The sequence below is a fragment of the Delphinus delphis genome, chromosome 6 (genome assembly GCF_949987515.2).
Source record: "Delphinus delphis chromosome 6, mDelDel1.2, whole genome shotgun sequence".
Classification (NCBI taxonomy): Eukaryota; Metazoa; Chordata; class Mammalia; order Artiodactyla; family Delphinidae; genus Delphinus; species Delphinus delphis.
This window is the reverse complement of record NC_082688.1, coordinates 101,755,505-101,776,415: the sequence shown is the minus strand read 5'-3', so window position 1 is coordinate 101,776,415 and position 20,911 is coordinate 101,755,505. Positions and strand designations below refer to the sequence as shown.

Genomic DNA, 20,911 nt, shown 5'->3' with positions numbered 1-20,911 from the left:
TCAGCAAAGGACACCTGCTAATCCCTCATTCCTGAGTTAGCTGAGCCATTTCATAAAGAAGATTATCTACATGGAGAGCCTATGCATTCTCTTCGTCTGAGACTGGAAGTGGGGAAAAATCTGAATAGATGAATGATCCATTGATCCAGCAATGAACGATCTTGACAGTCACACACAGGCACACGTGTTCACAATCATGCAGCCTTTGGACAAGAAGGGAAGAGGAAGACAGGGGCATCAAATGGACGTGTATAAGAAGGAGAAAAGAAGTAGAATGCAGAAGGGAAGCTGGGACAGACACTTTGCAGATGTTTTCACCTTCCTAGAAGTTTTGCTTTACAAATGGCTTGGTTCAAACCAACTTTTGGATCTTTCTGGTTTATTGATCCTGTTCTACTGACCATAGCTTCCTGATTGGTCGGAGTCATTGTTAACACAAGAGCTAAAATAAATGTCCCCTGACTAATGATAAGCAGCATTTATTGAGCTCTTATCATGGAGAATTTATACTGTCCTAAATACTTCACAAGAATGATATTCCTCAATCCTCAAAATAACTGTCTTATTATTGGCCCCATTTTACAGATGAGAAAACTGATGTTCAGAAAAGTGAGTTGTCCAAGGTCACACAGTGAGTGTGCCATTCCTACGTCAGTTTGTTCTCAGCTCCATATATGTCCCCTCTATTCTGTATGGCAAGAAAGTACATGTCCCAGGCTCCCTTGATGACTAGATTCCGGGTAGCATTGGCCAGTAGGAGGTACTAGTGAAAGAGTGGAGCATGAGGGGAGGGGAGAATCAGAGAAGTTCTCCCTGCCATCCTGGCCCTGCAGGTGGCTGCATCTCCTTCTTGAATCTATCTTCCTTAGACTGCTCCTCCCTCCAGGGTCTCAGTTCTTACCAGGCTGCCTCTGCTGCCATGGTTCTAGCTCCTACTGGATGGCCATGTTTTCTGGGCTCCTGTAACAATGTTTGCTTCTGGTGTCCCTCCAATCCCAGACGTGATAATGCCTTCTTTCTGTTGGTAATTTCTGGGTTGCCTTGGCGTCTCCACTGTGGACCAAATTGTGTCACCTCCAAATTCTTATGTTGAAGGCCTAACCCCTCAATGTGATTGCATTTGGAGAGAGGGGTTTATGTAAGTAATTAAGGCTGTAAGAGTGGGGCCCTGATCTGGTAGAATTAGAGTCCTTATAACACATATATATGGAATAAAAAAAAATGGTTCTGAAGAACCTAGGGGCAGGACAGGAATAAAGACACAGACGTAGAGAATGGACTTGAGGACACGGGGAGGGGAAAGGGTAAGCTGGGACGAAGTGAGAGAGTGGCATGGACATATATACACTACCAAACGTAAAATAGACAGCTAGTGGGAAGCAGCCGCATAGCACAGGGAGATCAGCTCGGTGCTTTGTGACCACCTAGAGGGGTGCTATAGGGAGCGTGGGAGGGAGGGAGACGCAAGAGGGAGGAGATATGGGAACATACGTATATGTATAGCTGATTCACTTTGTTATAAAGGAGAAACTAACACACCACTGTAAAGCAATTATACCCCAATAAAGATGTTAGAAAAAAAAAAAAAAGAAGAGACTGGGAAGAGCTAGCTCTCTCTCCCTGCCATGTAAGGACACAGTGAGAAAGTGTCTGTCTGTAAGGAAGCCAGCAAGGGAGCTCGTACCAGAACCTGAGCACGCTGGCACCCTGATCTTGGATTTCTAGCCTCTAGAACTGTGAGGAAATAAATTTGTTTCTGAAGCTGCCAGTCTATGCTATTTTGTTATATGTAATAAACAAGCTGACTAATGTATCACATTTTGTCTCGTCAACTTTTCTTTCGCTTTGTGGTACCATTTCCTGCATTAAATTCCATTCTGTTTGAAACCCTTAGTATATTTTTGTGCTTTTGCTCTCCTGACCGGCCCCTGACTCACTCAGCTACAAGTTCAGAACTGAGATTCCAGCTAAGGTCCGAACAGACACCAAAAACTGTGCTCTCAAAAGTTGTGTTGTACTTCACGTATTGTTTTGGTTGTCTGCAGAGATCTGGGGGGAAAGCCAAATAAATAACGTGAAGCCAAGGTTCTGTGAGCCAGCGTCTCCAAAAACAATGGAAATGGGAAAAAGCGTCAAGTTTTTGGAGCCTAAATGTGACTTTTCAGACACTGCCTTTATAATTACAAGTGGAGGTTGGGGGGCGGGGTGTTTGGAGGAGGAGGCCTCCAGTTACTGGTCCTGCTCTAAAGTGGCAGCAAAAGGGGCAGGGATACTGTGCCAGTGGGATGTATTCCTCTCCGACTCGTGAAATGTACCGCACAACGGCGTGCCAAGTCCGGCACGGGATGGCGTGTTACCTTGGCATTGAATTATGTATCTTTTTCCTTTCCTGATAACACATGGTATTTTGAACGTTAATGTGGGCAAGGTACAAGTTTTTAATGTTATCCACTATTCTCATTTTTGACAAGTCTTCCTCCTTTTCCTATTAAGAGTTTACTTTTTTCTACTAAATTGGAGGAGAAGATAGATACTTTGGAAGCTCTTTCGCTTTTCCTCCATGGGCCTTGTATGTTGCCTCTCTTAATGAGGATATGAAGAGGCACGTTTCTTCCTGGGAACTGTAAACAAATCTCTCACTAAGAACATGAGCCGAAGCAGCTTGCTAACTGCTAATGAGAAAGTGATAACTTTAGAAACACTGGTGGCTCTTTCATGGGCGGCTGATAAAGAATAAAGATGGGCATCAGCTCTCCAAATGTCATGGACACATGATTTGCTTCTAGTGTTCATGTTCATTCTAACAGGCCAAGGGAACGAACTCAGCGGGTGGACATGGTTAACTGCTTTCACAGGGGCATGGTGATTATTAAGCTGGGCAGTAATGCCCAGCAAAGGAAAGTTCATCTCAAGCTATGATGGTAACATTATACTGGGTGGGATGTGGAAGTGATATGTCCAAATGTGTCCAAATTTCTGACATGTTATGTTCAAGGCATGCTTTATTTAAAATGTACAAAACTAACTGATGATGCATAGGGATAATTTCACTTGGTATTTAATCACTTTAATCCAGTTGAAATATTTTCCTTGTTGCTATCCCTGAGGAACAAATTGTTGGTCAAAGATGATAGGCAGATGCACGTTGCTGTACCCTGCAGAGCCAGTTCTATGCCGTAGGTGACTAACTCATAGAAGAAACATTCATTTTGTTTGTTCATTGCCTCCTTAAAAGTCTGAGAAATGGAAAAATAGATGAAGTGCCTCACGCATCAATAAAATATTAACATATTTTATTTAGTGAATATGATTCCACAAAATAAAGTTATGTAATCAGGCACAGACTAATGGAACCCAGATTATAACCCAAGGGAAGTGATGACGAATGTGATGTTCCTACCACTTACCAGTGAGTTTTCAGGTAACGCTCCCAGAGGTTAGTTAATTTCCCCATAAGCTAAACAATCGATAACAGGGACTGCTTTGGGCAGGCGAGTCCTCATAGGTAGAAGGCTTATTCCAGGGATAAGTAAATACAGAATATATAGTATTTGCTATCTTTTCTATAAAAGTATGAAGTGGAAACAATGTGGGTCTGATAAGAGAAAGGCCTGAGTTCTCATCTTTATGCCCAAACCTCTGCAAGAAATGGCAATAAAAATAATTCCTGCATATATGTTTGTTATAAGGATTCAATGATTTATTATTGGCAAAGGGCCTGATATGTAATAAACTCAACAATTGTTATTACTGTGATGAACTATTTGGATTCGGACACGGGCCTTCACCTCTCTAAATGTCTGTGCTGGGGAAAAAGGAATAGTGATTCCTAAAACTTCTCAGAATTTGCACCAGTGGGTAAAATTGTAGGGGGTCAGATATTGAAACAGTGAAAAGAAGGCTTTGCTAACAGTCAAAGTTTCCTGATAGATGCGTCAAAACAAAGTAACTTTCCTGTCACTGTAGGTGTTCAGTTCTAGGATAGGCAACTACTTTTCAGGCATGAAAAAGGGGAGTTCAATCTCAGAAGCTAATGCAACCTTCAAGATTCTATGATTCTAAGTAACAAATATTAAGTAAAGTTTAAGTGTATCTAACACTTGTACCTCCTGAAGTTTTGCTATAGATTGAATTTTGTGTGTATCTCTTATAGACACGATCACTTGATACACACTGCATTTAAATTAATACATTTTAAGATATTTATTCATAATTATTACTTAATAATAATAATAATGGCAAGGAGAACTAATCATTCACCAGGCACCTAATATTTGCCAGACGTTGTTATACCATCTCACATTTGTAGTTTTATTTAGGCCATTCAGAAAGCCAGTCCGGAAACAACTAGGCAGTCTTGATCAGAATGAAATCTGGAGAAAAGGGAGGGCTGCTGCCTCTTTTTCTTTTGAATATTCACATATTTACGCGGATGTCACTTACTAACTTGTAAGTTTTTATCCTTCTAATTATTAGCACATGATATTTCAAGTGCCAAGGTTCATTTAGCTGAAATATTCTTTCTGGCTACAGGTAAATTTTGGATGTCTAAATTGAGAAATATTTCAAAGCATTGTCTTAGGATTCAAACCCTTCTCGAGTTTTCCATGTTAAAATGGGAGGTGTATGGGGTATCGTGACTTACACTGAGGTCCAAGCTTCCCAAGTCTAAGGGCAAAGAAACCTCTTCCTGGTATACTACTCTGTTTCCAACCTATCTGTGGTTTCCTGGCCGTGATTATAAATAATTAAAGTTAGGAATATTCAGGGAGTTCCCTGGTGGTCCATTGGTGAGGACTCTGGAACTTTCACTGCTGTGGCCTGGGTTCAGTCCTGGTCGGGGGAACTAAGATCCCACAAGTTGTGTGGCCAAAAAAAAAAAAAACAACGAACATTTAGACGCCCTAATGTGAACTGGTATTTCACTCTTCTCACCAAAATTCCTTTACGAGATGAGAAACAACTAGACTAAGAGGCTAATTTCATTTTTTTTAGCTGTCATGGCCTGCTCTCTTATGAATGTGAGAATGCCAAAAGATAGCACCTAGGATATTTGCATTTGGCCTTTGACTTGTGATCCTATGATTTTAATTTAGAATCAGGAATCTCCTGTGTCTGCCTTCTGGAGATAATATTGTCGCTCAAGTTCTTGGACCCTGATTCTGTGCTCTCGTCCACTCACCCCCCCGCCCTGATCTCCCCACAGCACACCCCCAAACCAGGCTATAGGCATGGAGACCTGTGTAAGTTGTCTAACTTCCTATTCAGGTCTTTAGAACAATTACCCTACCCTTAAGCCCCCCAGAAAGGGCTTTTGATCAAGTCACCTGTTAATTTTTGAAAACTGTGCTTTCTCCTAAGACAAGAAAGCTAACTAGACATACAGAAATGACTCAGTAACTTTTTTAAAAAAAATAAATTTATTTATTTATTTTTGGCTGTGTTGGGTCTTCGTTGCTGCACGCAGGCTTTCTCTAGTTGCGGCGAGCGGGGGCTACTCTTTGTTGCGGTACGCGGGCTTCTCACTGCGGTGGCTTCTCTTGTTGCAGAGCATGGGCTCTAGGGGCGCGGGCTTCAGTAGTTGTGGCATGAGGGCTCAGTACTTGTGGCACACGGGCTTAGTTGCTCCGCGGCATGTGGGATCTTCCTGGACCAGGGCTCAAACCTGTGTCCCCTGCATTGGCAGGCGGATTCTTAACCACTGTGCCACCAGGGAAGTCCTCAATAACTTATTGAAGGTATGATGTGATGGTGTTCAAACTACCTTAGATAAGAAATTGAAGACAACTCTGAGAGCCTTGCATGATGGTGTTGAGCACAATCAATATGGATTTGGGGATTTAAAGTTGTCTTCCTAGGGACTTCCCTTGTGGTCCAGTGGTTAAGTCTCCACAATTCCAGTGCAGGGGGTGTGGGTTCGATCCCTGGTTGGGGAACTAAGATCCCACATGATGTGCAGCCAAGAAAAAAAAAAAGAAGAAAGAAAAGGAAGTTGTCTTCCCAGGCCTAGTGCAAAACTGCTTCTCTCTCTTATTCTCAATATTGTTTTAAATAATTTGCATTAAGAAAATTTTAAGCCCCATGATTATGTAGGTGGATTATTGGATGTCTAAGTAATTTCAATAGCTTATTGCAGGGCAAAATGCAATTATTTTCCACCCAAGTTCTCTGTATGAACAATGAATATATTACAGAGTATGGTACAATGTATACACATATTATAGATATGTATACATATCTATTTATATTGTATACTTATTTTTGTAAACTCATTGCAATGCATTCTGTATTGAAATAATGTATAAGGAAACTAATGTTCTAACTAATATCTTCAAATTAAGTAAATTCTGTACCCTTTTCAATTCATTCAACAAATGATTTTGATCAGCTACTACATACATGTTACAGTGCTAGGCACTTTCCACAGATGTTATCTCATTTAATGACCTTAGCAGCCTTTTGAAGAATATGTTAGCACCCGTATTTTATAGATAAGGAAGTGGAAGCTGTCTTAGTCAATTTGGGCTGCTGTAACAAAATGTCATAGACTGGGTGGCTTACAAACAACAGAAATTTATTTCTCACAGCTCTGGAGGCTGGGAAGTCCAAGATCAATGTACCATGATTCTGTGTCTGGTGAAAGCCCACATCCTGGTTCATAGATGGCTACCTTCTCAATATTCCCATGTGGTGGAAGGGGCAAGGGAGCTCTCTGGGGTCTCTTTTACAAGGGCACTAATCTCATTCATGAGGTCCCCACTCTCATGATCTAATCATCTCATAAAGGCCCCACATCCAAATAACATCACATTGGGCATTAAGATTTAACATACAAAGTTAAGGGACACAAACTTCAGTCTGTAGCAGAAGCTACATATAATGAACCAACCACACAATGTTACTGTCTATAGACCTGGGATTTGAACTCAGATTCAGTGCTGTTGCCAAAGCTTTACACTTCTAAGGACAGAGGAGTAGAATGTTGTGTAGACTCGGTAAAATAATTCACTTAAAAATAGCTCCTCTTTTCCTTTGGACAAATTACATAAACCACCAAGAAAAAGTAACTTGCTCCAAACTGGAACGACCAACCTATTTGTTGTGGAAATGAATATCCCAATGTTTGAATACTGTCTCTGCACTGACTGGCGATAGAAGGCGGTGCTAGAAATAACACTTTCCTTTTCCATTGAATATTAAAGTTACCACGGGAAAGTGGTTGCCACATTTTTGTACACTGCAAGCTGTCGTGGTAGAAGGAACCACCACTTATGTTATATCTGGATGTTTTATTCTTCTCATGATACAAACTGCCATTGCATCATTTTGTGTGTGTGTGTGCGAGGAGATTTGTAAGCATATTAAATGAAAGATGCATGGCATAGATCTATTTTCTTTCTTTCAATCTGGAAAGAAAAAAAGTGAATGCAGCAGAACCTCTTTATAAATTGAGGTGGCCAATGATGGATGGATTTGAGGGGCAATGTAGTGCAGGGGGTTAAGAATATATGCTCTGGATCTGGACTACGTGGGTTTTATCTACTAGTTGTGTGACCTAGAGAAAGTTAAAAAAAAATTCTATGACTCAGTTTCCTTATGTTTGAAGAGTGAGAACTAATTAGCTTTAGTACTTCTTACAAGATGTGAAACAAAATAGTATCTTTAAGACAATTTACTGGAAAAGTAGAAATACTATTTTTCAATGGCTTAAGGTCACAGCAGCCAGGGGCTGACTGCAGGCAGAGAAAAGGTATTCTAATTTCCTAAACACTTGGAGGTTTGTGCCTAGTCTCTCCCTGTCAACATATTTGGAAACATGAACTGCAAATTGCTCTCTCTTTAAATAGTAGTGCAATGATTGGCATTGACAATAGAATCAGTGAATTCTGGAAGAGAAGATCCTTGTATACCCAAGCCATAGTTCACAGTAAATAGTTCTTAAGTTGATGAACCGATCAAGCAATTTGATATTTAGAAATGTCTGCTTGGCTTATCAAAGGCACGCTGCTCTATTTTACAGAGGGCAAAACAATGGTCTGTCTTTTGGAGTATTTAGAAATATTACTAAATTCTTTCCTTCCCAGGAAAGAAAATGAGATGATTGAAAATCAAATTAGGAGCTGAAGGGATAAGTCTCTAGTGTTGGCCTTTGGGGGTCGGGGTGGTTGCTGATTGATCCTGTCATGTTTAGACACTGTATGTTACAAAAAGGGGTTTCTACACTCAGGAGCCAGCACTGACAATGAGTTTTAGGTGTAGACAGGTGAGTATTCTTATAGTAATGGCTATATATTTAGTAGGTATTTTAAAAGTCAAGTAGCCTATCCTATAAATCCAGCCTCTATTCCTACTTCAGGCAATAGCTCCCAGACTTTTCTTTGGGGAAATGCTGCTGTATCAGTGGTATCAGTCTTGGTGGGACTGTCAATCAAAGTGCTTCTTCCTCTGAGGGCTACAGAGTGAGGCAAACGTATGCTCTTTTTCTGAACGGTCAATGAAGTGATACCAAGTTTCAAATTCAGTCAGCCCTGTGACTGCACGAGGATTTCTGTTTTCTTTGTTCCTGGGACTGTCTCTCCCACCAGTGTCTCTTTGGCTGACCCCTCCATCCTAGAATTTAGGCTGTATCTTTCCAATATGCTCTTTTCAGATTTTTAAATCCTACATAACTAGAGTAAGTTTTTGCTGATTATATTTAAAATTTTTGTTTCACTTTGGATGTTATGGATATTATTGCTTTAGAAAAATCATGGTATTAACATAAAACATGGTTGTTTTAAAGAAAAAAATGTAACCAAGAGTTTGTACAAATGATATGCAGATCTAGCAAAAACTGTGAGGATTGCCAAAGGGCTAATGATAGGGAAACATCATTACAATTATTGACGTTAGCAACAAACTTCCTGGGCATGTTTAGGGATTAAAATTGGAATATCTTGAAAATTCATTAAAAAGAGCATCCAAGATTGTATTATTGGGATGATCCTTATTGATAAAAGAAATACAGACTTGGAACAAATATACTCTTAGTGATTTTAAAGGTTTAGAACAGATACATTTTGAAAAGGGCATTGTATTATTTCCTTGGTCAAGATCAGGCCTTTAAAAATTTTTTTTTAATTTTAAATTTAAAAAAAATTTTAAAAATTTAAAAAATTAAAAATTTTTTTCCCAGGCCTGTAAAAAAAAAATCTAAAAACACTTACTGCTTATATCACAGAATCCTGTTTTTCTTTTTCTAAGTAGAATATTTTGTTTATTTTTAACATTATTTCCCCCAATTAGTAGAACACTGAAAGTCTAAACCTCCATCGACCAAATCAAGACTCAGGGCGGCAGATAAGCCTGTGTGCGTGTGTGGTGTGTGTGTGTGTGTGTGTGGTGTGTGTGTGTGTGTGTGTGCGTGTGTGGTGTGTGTGTGTGTGTGTGTGTGTGTGTGTGTGTGTGTGTGTACCAGAACCATGCATCTGAGGCTGGAGGTTTCTTGTTAAGACTGTTAGAGGTTCCAGTCCTGCTTCTTCTGGACACATTGATATAAATGCCATGAGGTCCTTTGTGTCCCAACCCCATAGGAGCAAGTTACGGCTCCTTTATTGCCCCCTCTCACCTTGAGGTTCTCTGAGTTCCACTTTGGGATCTAAACACCTGGAGGTTGAAGACTTCCATGCCCCCCCCAATGTTACCTTTTTATCAGATGCCCTTTTTTTTTTTTTTTTTTGCCGTACGTGGGCCTCTCACTGTTGTGGCCTCTCCCGTTGCGGAGCACAGGCTCCGGACGCGCAGGCTCAGCGGCCGTGGCTCACGGGCCTAGTCGCTCCGCGGCATGTGCGATCTTCCCGGACCGGGGCACGAACCCGCGTCCCCTCCATCGGCAGGCGGACTCTCAAGCACTGTGCCACCAGGGAAGCCCAGATGCTTTTATTTTTATTTCAAAAATATAATTAAAAAATTTTGGGATGAAGGTTGGGCTAAGTAAAGATTTTGACACCTGAAAATGTTTTTGTCAATTATGTTTCCCCAGTAACCGCTCTCAGGGAAATAGTGCTAAGAAATGCAAGTTGCTTATAATCCCCCAAATAATCTGCTCTGGGGAAAGAAAGGGTCAAGCGGTGGAGAATTCACTTTGAAATGACAGGACACCAAGCAACTGACTATGTTTCCAATATGACCTTTATTGAGCAACTACTGCTGTGACGCTTAACATCAATCAATGAAAAGTTGCAAACTGCATGTCAACGAGGTTCTCCCATGAACAAAAGTCCTTTTTAAATGCACCAGTGAGGTAAACATAATTATTCATATATAGCTTTCTTAAGGCTAAGAGAGTTCTGTGTTTCATTTATTATTTTTGGCTCAGTTGGTTCTTTGCATAATATACCTCAAGACATCCCCCCAAGCGCCCCCCTTCCAACAGCTTAGGAAATTGGCCACTTCCCCAGGTACATACAGTATCATGCATTCGAATCGCCCAAACACTGGGGAGGGAGCCCCCTGAGCTTGCATGCAGGTCCCTCATATTGCACAAAGTAAAATACAATGTCTGGAGCCCCCATGGGAGAACCCGTTCTGCTTTGAAGCTGCCAATCACATGCATTTTGAAATTGTCATATGGCTTAACCTTTTGCGATGGACTCGTCTATTAGTCACTCTGGGTGACTTCCTTTACTACGGCGTGTGAAGTGACCTTCTCTACCTTTTTAGTAGACACTGATTTCTCCTCAAAGGTCTCTTCGTGCTGTTCGACCTTTTGAGTGACGGTTACAGATTTGGTGATATACTTGGTAGCACCATCTCCCCTCTCACTGGTGGTTTTTTCTACCATTTTGGTCACCGCCGCTTTCTCCTCACCTCTATCACCACCCTTCTTTTCATCTGCTGGGCTCACGTCTAGCCCATTGGTGACAACCCCTTTCTTCTCTTCTCCCCCACTGCCCTTCTCCTTAGCTTCCGGCTCTACCTCATCTTTTCCTTCCACCTCCCCATTGACAGCTATGTCTTCCTTCCTGGAATCCTTCAAAGCTCCCTCCTCCTTCTTCCCCACCTCTTCCGCTTTCTCCTTCTCCTTCTCCTTCTCTTTCTCCTTCTCCTGCTGCTGTGGCTTTTCCTCCTCTTTGGCATCCTTCTCCAAGCTCACCTTTGCTGATTTGGCGACCACCTCCTCCACGACTTCCTCCTTCACTGGGGATTCAGCCTTCTTCTTCTCTGGCACCTCCTTTGGCTTCTCCTCCTTTTTCTCTGCCTTCTCTTCCTTGGGAGCTTCCTTTGCTTCTTCCTTCTTTGCTTCCTCCACTTTCCCTTCCTCCTCCTTCTGTTCTCCTTTCTCGGCTGCAGCTTCTGCTTTGGGCTTCACCTCTTCCACTGGTGACTTTGGCACCGGGGACTTGGCTTGCTCCGGCTTCTCCACCTTGGCTTCTGCCACGAGCTCCTCCTTGGGAGCCACTTCTTCACCCTTGGCCTCCATTTTCTTTTCCTCCTTAGCTTCGGCGGCTTCCTCTCCTTCACCTTCAGCCTCTGTTTCTCCTTCCTCTTCCTGCTCACCTTCCTCTTTTTCACTAGAAACTTCCTTCTCAGATCCTCCTTCCTCAGCTTGGTCTGATTTAGCTCCTTCCTCTTCCTCCTCTTCCTCTTTGGCCTCTTCCTCCTCTCCTTTAAGTTCAGGTGCAGTAGCTTTCACTGGAGACTTTTTGGCGGCTACAACTTCTTCTTCGGCTTCTTTTTCCTCTTTCTTTTCTTCCGCCTCTTCTTCCTTGACCTCTTCTTTCATGGAAACTGTCAATTCCTCTGCAATGGCCGTCAGGGCTTCTTCCATTTCTGATTTCTCATCTTCCACCTTGGTTTCCTCTATGATCTCCTCGACAAATTTGTGTTGGACCTTTAGCTTGGGAGCCTCTACCTTGGTTTTCTGAATCTTACTGGATATTGTGATGGAGGGCTGTCGGTGTGTATACAGCGGCCCAGTGATGCTTCCTGCAAATGTGCTAAATCTGGTCTCTTCACCCTCCAGGAGTTTCCTAAGGAGAGAATCAAAGAAGGCAAGACGTCATTAAAATCTCATCGGGTCTTCTGAACTTCATTCCAGTACGTGTAACGTGGTAGGTACCTTTGGATAAATAGAATCACTTGAAGTAACCCTTGGCTATCCTTTCACTAGTATATTGTGTCGTATTCAATGACAGAAACAGATGCTCAGGGACAATCCACCAGTCACCCAATGCAGTAACGAACCACGCCCAACAGTCCACTCACTACACCCAGCTACCAAATCTCAGCTCTGCCGCAATCCATTCGGTGCAACATGAATATGCTGCAAAGCTCCCTGGAGGCCAAAAAGGCCTTAAGTGACGTTCTTGAGCATTTGGACTTTCAAGATGTATACTAAATGTCTTTTAGCGAACATTCAAAAATTTTACAAAGCTATTTAGAATATATTAGAATTCAAGCTAATCTATCACAGCTAGGTACTAATAGGTGCATATCGAGTTAGAAACTGGTCTGCGATTTTAATCATAAAGTGTCTATTTTATATAACTATTCAGCTTTCCGGAAAAGACAGATGGCTCTGAGCTGAGTGCAATTTATTCTTGTAATATGAATGATCTTACTGGTAAAAAAACAAAAATAAAAACAACCCCTCCCCCCCCCCAAAAAAACTATTTCGTCAAGGATTTTCACCTATGAACTTAGTCAACAGCAAGGTGACATCAGTTAATATATTTATAATCGCTTCTCTTTCTCTGGATGTATATCTAGATCTATAAACATAAATCTAAATTAAAAAAAATATATATTGTACCAATCATATTTATTCTCAGCCAGATGATGGCAATAGTAAGCTGTAACTGAGCGAGAAATGGGACGTCCTGGGACGTCCTTGACATTACACAGTTGAAAAGCTGAAAGCACTAGATGAAATATTAAAAACTAAAATTCTTTTTTGTTTCAAATATTTGAAAACAACTGTTTCACTAAAATAAAAAAGTAAGCACTGAAATTAATCGGCGCTCTTCCTCTAAACACTTTATTCAAACATTTTAACTACTATTTACTCTTTTAAAGCTGCATAAAAAGTTGCAATTCTTTAATTACTTTTTAATTAAGAAGAAAACCAGGCACTGATTTAAGACTCCTGCAACCTGCTTGCTTTAACTTAAGTGGTGAAGGTTCCTGCCTAAACGGCCTCTACAGTGCGGCTACCATTTCGGCCACGTCCGCCGCGAGCACGGTACCTGTATGCAGCGATCTCGATATCTAGAGCCATCTTGACGTTGAGGAGATCCTGGTATTCTCTCAAATGGCGAGCCATTTCCCACTTTGTGCCCCGAAGCTCATTTTCCAACTGCTGGATGGTGTCCTGAAAGAGACACAGCCACAGACTTATCCTTCCAAACAGCCACTTCTTTCGCGAACCACTTGCTACCTCCTCCTTCTTCCTCCCCTCCCTCGACTCCCTCCAGCTTTGCAAACCTCGGGTACCGCTCCCAGACCCCGTCCCCCCTTAAAATAAAAATCTAAGGAGTTCACAAACAAACGAACAAACAGAATCAATAAGACAAGTAGACATTTCCTGGGCACACCACGCACTGGGACCAGCGGATCTAGAACAGGTCTCAGCAGGAAACACACATGCATGGGGAAACCCCACGGCTGACCTGGCCCTTCCCATCTGAGCCCTTTGGGCTGAAGCCAGTTTTGGGAGTTCTTCCGATCACGTCTGGAAAAGTTGAGAATACATGAGTTTCTGCACAGCTATCCTAAAGTTGCTGCTTTACCAACTACCCGAATGTATACCTCCTACTTTAAACGCGCAAGCTTGCAAAACTAGAACTCCTAAGGAAAAGAAGCACATTTTGAAAACGGTCAGGGGTCTTCGAGCGGGGGATGGTGCGTGGGGGAGGCGTGTGGAGGGGATGGGGAGGGCGAGGACGCTTTGAGCCTCCAATTTGGGTCTGCGTCGCGCGCGCGCGCGCCGGCCAGCGGCCGCTAGGGAGCGCGGCTGAGAACGCGGCGGGGCGCGGGCCTGAGTGTCGGGGGCGCGCGGCGCTGGCGCTGGCGCAGGCTGGCTGCGCAGCCGCTGTTCCTACCTGGTAGCTGCTAAGGTCGTGGTTGTGCCGCTCCTCGATGTCGCTGAGCTGCCGCTCCAGGGATTCCTTGGTGCCGCGCACCGACTCGAGCTCGATGCTCTTGGACTGCAGCTGGCGCCGGTACTCGGCGATCTCTTCCTTGGCGGAACGGATGGCCTCCTTGTTCTGCTCGGCTGCCTCGGTGAGCTTGGCGTAGCGGCACTTAAACCATTCTTCGGCCTGGTGCATGTTCTGGTCCGAGTGGCATTCGAGCTGGGAGCGGATCTCCTTCAGCGCCGACGAGATGTCTGTCTTCAGGTAGTCTTTGCGCTCCACGGTGATGTGTGACGCCTGGATCTGGGCCAGCAGGTCGGCCACCTCCTCCTCGTGATTGCTCCGCAGGAAGGCCACCTCATCCTGCAGCGACTGCACCTTCTTGTCCAGCTCCACCTTGACCAGCGACGACTCTTCGATGTCTTTGCGCAGCGCGCGGATGGCCGCCTCGGTGTCGTCGCGCAGCCGTGCCTCCTCCTCGAAGCGCTCCTTGAGCCGGTGGATGTCCTCTTCCAGGTGGTCCGAGTCCAGCTGTACTTGAGCCTTCTCGTGGTTCACCAGCTCCAGGGTGGCGCGCAGCTCGCGGATCTCCTGGTCGTACGCGTCGCCCAGCTGGGCGTGCGAGGCCTGCTTCTGCCGTAGCGCCTGGATCTCCGCCTCGATCTCCTTGTTCTGCTGCTCCAGGTAGTGCACTTTCTCGATGTAGCCCGCGAAGCGGTCGTTCAGCCCCTGCAGCTGCTCCTTCTCATTGGAGCGGGACAGCTTGTAGTCGCCGCCCGGCCCAGAGCCGCCGTTAAGCAGTGACGAGGACTGGCTGAAGTCGAGGCTGCTCTCGGCGGAGCTGAGCATGGCCGAGCTGTAGGTGAGGCGCGGGGCCAGCGCGCTGCGCTTGTAGGAGGAGGACACGGTGCTGGGAGAGCCGCGGGACCATGACTGCGAGCGGAAGCCGCTGGACGGGGAGCCGCCGACGCGGCTGAAGCTCGAGCGGGTGTCGGTTACCCGCCGGTAGGCGGACGGGTTGCCCAGCGAGTCCAGCGTGTAGCTCATCTTGGAGGCTTCGGGGCGTGTGGCTGGCACAGCGTTCTGCTGCCCTCGCCGCAGCCCCTTTATAGCCGCGGCGGCTGGTCCTGGGCCAGGGCCCCGCCCAGTGGAGGCGGCGGCCGAGGAGGCGGGGACTGCGGGTACCGGGCCGTGGGGATGGGGGGTGGTGGTGAAGACAGCCCAGCAGTGATTCAGCGCCCGCTCCACGTGGGCTCGCGCCGCATCGGACCCCGGACTTTGCTACCTTGGCCCCGACCCCTGCCCCCCAGCTCTTCTTTCGGTGCCAGACCACCTGTCCCCTCCCAAGCCCCCTCTCTCCATTTCTCTTCACCTTCGGATTGCATTTTACACCCCCAGTGGGAGCATGCACCCAACGCCCTTTCTTTGTTCAATCACTCTCCCACCGTTCGGGCCGCTTTTCTAGCGACCCCCTAGCCACTTTGTTCTTGTTCTTTTGTTTTGTTTTGTGTTTTGTGTGTGTGTGTGTGTGTGTGTGTGTGTGTGTGTGTGTGTTTGTAAGCCCTCTGCACTCTTATCTTCACGTTTTTCTCTTCTTTTGCCCGTTCTCCATTACTTTTTCCTTTACCCATCTTCTGTGCTTAATCACTTCCCCCTCTGTTTGGCATCTCTTCGCCTTCCCACTTTAAAACTTCTTTAGTCCCACTCCTCCCTTCACTCTGAGCCCCTTCCTCCTGGACCTTTTTCTTCTCAGTCTTGTCTTTTCTCTTTCTCCTTCCTCCCCTCCCCCTTCCTCCCGCCCCTCCCCCATCCTCATCTCCCCTTGCCTTCCTCCCCTCCCCCCACTCCCGGTCTTAAAGCAGCCCGAGACGAGCGCAGGCCCCGAGTTGGGCCTAGAAGAAAAAAACAAAAAGACTTTGAAGAACGGTCAGCCTGAAGTCTTCGAGAAGGGGACAGAGAGGCTGGGCCGGGGTATTTATTTGTATTAAAAGTGGGATATGTCGCTGCTTTCTGCTTAACGTTTGGGGGACGTCCGCAGTTTCCGCAGGGGCAGAAGGTAAGGCGCTTGTGCTCGCTATGGCGCCGGCAGCACCAAGGACAGCGCCCAGGCTGGTTTGCTGGAAGATTCAGCCGCCCTGGGGGCTTGTCGCCCAGCATTGCTTGTGCGGTTAGGTTGGCGGGGGTTTCCTTCCCCCCTTCTACCCGAGTAAATACAATTAAAGCCAGTTTGCAGTGACTCTGAAGGAGCCAAGGTGGGATCTCATGCTAAGATTCCTCTGCAATGCAGGGTGGGCACAATGCAGGTTTTGAAAACAAATAAAATTAATTAAAGTCAGGTAACAGAGATAATATACTTGTAGCCCAGTTTCAGTTTTCTAACATATGATGGATGTAGGAAATCAAGAGATACAGGGACTGAAATCTGAAGGTCAAATATTCCTTGGAAAGGGGAATTCGAAATCTGCAGAGATGAAAAGTCCAGGGAAATATAGTTTGTGACAAGTCTGAACAAAAACAATTGCCTTGTCATCTTTCTGTTCAGTACTCCCTGTTTGTGACTGCGATGACTGAAAAGCACCTGAATTAATTTCAAATTAATTTAAAAGTTGCCAAGTTACTCACCATAACTTTGAATAAAACCAGATATTTTTTTTCTTCCACTGAGATTTTAATGACTGAGTTAGAATAGATTTTCTATATCTTTAAACATGTTTATTTAAATAAGGAACCTACACAGACTTCTTGCTGTCTGGTGCACTGCTAACTTTTAAAATGTCCCTTTATTTTGCATTGTGCTTTGGGGACAATTCAGGGTAAAAAAGTTCAGAATACTGCAAGACAAAGTGAAGAGTAGAATGCCTAACTAATGACCACGTTTGCTAGGACCACAGGCACAAGTGATTGCATGCAAAATGCTTGTTATGGCTGAGAACAAACGATTGCTTGTGAAAAGTAGAGACCCCAGACTTTTTTTCTTCACAGCTTTCTCCTTGTTTTATTAAATGACGAGGTCCTATCAATCAGTACGTAATCAGAAAAGGCTTGGTTTCTAGAGGTATTTATTTTTATAAAATCTCTTGGCCCTTTTGTATTTTAAAACAAAACGGGTTAATTTAGGGAGTTCCTTTTGGCTTATTAATGTGAAACTGCAGCATTGCAGGCTCTGTGGGGAAAGGAAGTTCTAGTTTGCTAAGAGACAGGTTATCTTTCAGGCATGGAGAGTCCATGTCTCAAGCTGTTGGGAGAGACAGGTGACAGAGTGAGGGGATTAACTTGTGCATATTGCAAAAACAGGATTTTCTGGTTTCGGAGGGATACATTTAAAAAAAAGAAAAAAAAGAAAATCGCCTGTTCTTCTGTTAAGTACTGCCAGTCTCCAGGTTGGACTGTGAAAGATATCATCAGATAAGGCCAAGTGCTAATTATGCAGTAATTATGCCTTAGTTACTTAGTACTTTCTGCTTTTATTAAAAAATATACAAACCCTTGTCAGTTTCCGGTTGCACGTGCACTGAAAGCACTTTCTGCCCCTGAGAGCAAACGGTTAAGGAGCAGGCTGCTGCTGTGAGTTATTTATTTTTTTAGAAAAAATGCCATATTTTAATAGAAGATCACCATTTATCAGAATGCATACCAAAATACTGCAACAAATTGGTCTTCAACAAAAACAGCACAATGACAGAAAACTCGATATGCTACACCTCTGAGGAGTCTACAACCAGGCTAATTGGAAATCAACACACAACTCCCACTGCCCCACACACACATATGTACAGGTTATATAAGCCAAGATTTAGAAAACACATTGGAAGAGGAGGGACACACCCACATATGTATTTGTGTGCATGTTTTCCTTGAACACATACAACATTGTTTTCTTTTGTTTTACTCAACTCAAAGAAATTCTTGATCTAAAATTATTTCATGCTTAACACTATACAAAGGAAATACCATAAAGCAAGTTTAAATTTTCCTGGGAGCTGTTTGTTGCAAATAAAAAATGTTTTGCATTTTTTTAGTGTAAAACTCCGCATAAAAACAGGAGTTGTTATACAGTGCTTGCCATTTGCTGTGAGTTTTTTTCAGGGCTTTGAAAATGAGATGACTCTGCAGAGAGACATTTACAAGGAATCACATGTCCAACTTCACAATTAGTTTTGCCTTGTACCTAAGCTGGTTTAGAAATTGTTCAGCTTTTAACTGGTCACGGAAGGAAGAAAGCATTGCGGACAAATGAAATAATGGCTAAATACTGAGGCTAAATCCAGTTAGTGCCTACAGCTTAAAATTATAACTTCAATGTCGCATGAAGTATTGTTCATTCTGGCCACAACAAGATAATGCAGAGAATTATAACTGTCACCTTATGAAGGAGAAAAGTTCTCATGGCGTAAAAAATGATTGCTCCAAGGACCTACTGTGTAGCACAGGAAACTATACTCAATATTTTGTAATAACCTGTAAGGGAAAAGAATCTGAAAAAAAACAGATGTATATGTATGTATAACTGAATCACTTTGCTGTACACCTGAAACTAACACAACATTGTAAATCAACCATACTTCAATGAAAAATAAATTAATTAAAAATTTAAAAAGACTGATCCAGTTCCACATTTAGTAAAATATTTTATTTTACGTTAGACTTTTCACTTTAATCACTCTTTCTGAAGGTGACTTGAAGGTTATGCTGGTCAGTGAATTTAGTATACAAACTTTTTAAAAAAGTTATAACATTCTTTTTTCCTTGTCTCATATTTTTGAAGAACATTTACTACCCTAATATTTTACATAGAAAGAAATGTAAGCTTTTGCATTTTTTACCTTAATGACACTAAGGCTACAGAATCTTCTGAAAATATTACCAAGAGAGAAAATAAGCATGAGGAATTATCTGAATTTACAACACGGTTGAGTCTGGCTATGATACTTTTATAATTTATTCTAAATAAGGAAGTTACACATGATTTAAATGAAAGACATTTTAAATGAAATTGTCTCTGGGTGTTGTACCATAAGCTACAGTGTGTTTTGAATCGATTTATTTCCATAGGGAAATACACAGCCTGCTGTGTGTTCCTTCAGTAGGTGAAGTGCAAACATTAACTTTGTAGTTAAGAGATAGCTATTGTGAGGTCTTATCTAATGATAATGGGAAAGTATTCTTTGCATAAGGGGTTTATTCTTTGCATCAAAGTAAGTTTAGAAAAATAAGGAGCTGGGCATTTCCTTCCTCCTTTCCATATTTCCTTCCATTTTAAAGAATACTTTTTTGATACACAATAATGCAAGGAGGATGTGAGAACCGGGCAGCAAGCAACTGCTCCATATGGAAGACACCACTGTCAAATTGGTGGGCTGAATCTCTCCCAGATTTGATGACCTGTACATTGTCCCAATCTGCTGTGATGTCTTGAACCTGACCCTTTTGCCTGGGATCAGATATTCTAGAACTCATAATAAGTAATTTTTAAATAAATTGTCCCTTGCTGATTTTTTTTAAGGGATTGTCGATGTAGGAAGCTCGGGACCGAGTCTCCCGGAATGGGAACATGAGAAAATGAACACTGTAATACTTATTTCTACTTGAGCTTCGGGATGTCAAAGTTTAAAAGCAGCCTTGGCTTTTGGTCTTTTTTGATTTGAGATGTTGAAAGCAAAATAAAAGTATCCTCGCAGGAAGAGGCTGTTTCTTGCCAGGAAATCGGGATGTATATATCCCTATTGTCTTCAATTAAAACAAGTCCGTCTGAAACACAGGATCCTTTTTCTAATATTAAGCACTGAAATGGTCTTTGTTTCCCTTGCCAAATATTTTTTGTTGTTGTTGAACATTGCCTTATAGTTCTGTGAGTGACTGTTTTTTATGAAAAGTTAATTGAAGTATTTATGAAATTAAGAACATTTTATGGCTTTATATTGTTCCAAATACAAGCTTAATCAGTTTTGAAATTCTATACCAGAAAATGTCATGTTTTATGGGGGGAAAGACTTATTTTTCAGCTTTAACGTAGCTTGCTGATTTTTTTTTTTTTTTTTTTTTTTTTTTTTTTTGCTGTGTAATGCCTTCACCTCACTGCCGGGAATCAGTTCTGCGAAAGCCAGAGGAGAAGGACTTAGAATTCTTAAAAAGTATTTGAGATAGCCTTGCTAAAAGTGAGTCTAAAAATAAAGTTAAGTAGATGCCTAATAAAACAGCACCGTCGTATTGATTTTTAGCATGTTTTTAATTGGACATGTTGGCTTTACCTATAAAGCGGCAGATCTTGATAATATGCACTTGAATTTTTAAAACCCTCCATTGCACATCACTTTGCACCAGTGCAGCCGTGTCATATTTATGGCATATTTTCATCCCTAGCTTACCAAGGCTTGATTTAGCAACAGACATAATTCTTTTATTAGAAACTCTTAATTAAAATGAACCTTGTAAAACTAGAGCAGATCAATGATCTGTTATCTTTGGAACAAATTTCTGAGACGAGCTAAACAAGATAATGCAGAGAATTATAACTGTCACCTTATGAAGGAGAAAAGTTCTCATGGCGTAAAAAATGATTGCTCCAAGGACCTACTGTGTAGCACAGGAAACTATACTCAATATTTTGTAATAACCTGTAAGGGAAAAGAATCTGAAAAAAAATAGATGTATATGTATGTATAACTGAATCACTTTGCTGTACACCTGAAACTAACACAACATTGTAAATCAACCATACTTCAATGAAAAATAAATTAATTAAAAATTTAAAAAGACTGATCCAGTTCCACATTTAGTAAAATATTTTATTTTACGTT

The 20,911-nt window shown here is 42.7% G+C and overlaps 1 protein-coding gene across 1 annotated transcript; it reads right to left on the bottom strand.

Moving 5' to 3' along the window:
- Positions 1 to 10,158: 10,158 nt before the first annotated feature.
- On the bottom strand, positions 10,159 to 20,129 carry NEFM (neurofilament medium chain). Its single transcript, XM_060015184.1, has 3 exons — positions 14,082 to 20,129; positions 13,227 to 13,351; positions 10,159 to 12,011 (listed from the first exon to the last, which is right to left on the bottom strand). The coding sequence occupies exons 1-3, from the start codon at positions 15,159 to 15,161 to the stop codon at positions 10,640 to 10,642; spliced, it is 2,577 nt and encodes an 858-aa protein (XP_059871167.1). The 5' UTR covers positions 15,162 to 20,129; the 3' UTR covers positions 10,159 to 10,639.
- Between the last annotated feature and the right edge of the window lie 782 nt (positions 20,130 to 20,911).

Coding starts and splice junctions, on each gene's coding strand:
- NEFM (XM_060015184.1), bottom strand. CDS start 15,161: ATGAGCTACACGCTGGACTCGCTGGGCAACCCGTCCGCCTACCGGCGG. Junction 13,352..14,081: donor ACGACCTTAGCAGCTACCAG/GTAGGAACAGCG, acceptor TGTCTCTTTCAG/GACACCATCCAGCAGTTGGA. Junction 12,012..13,226: donor ATCGAGATCGCTGCATACAG/GTACCGTGCTCG, acceptor TTCTCTCCTTAG/GAAACTCCTGGAGGGTGAAG.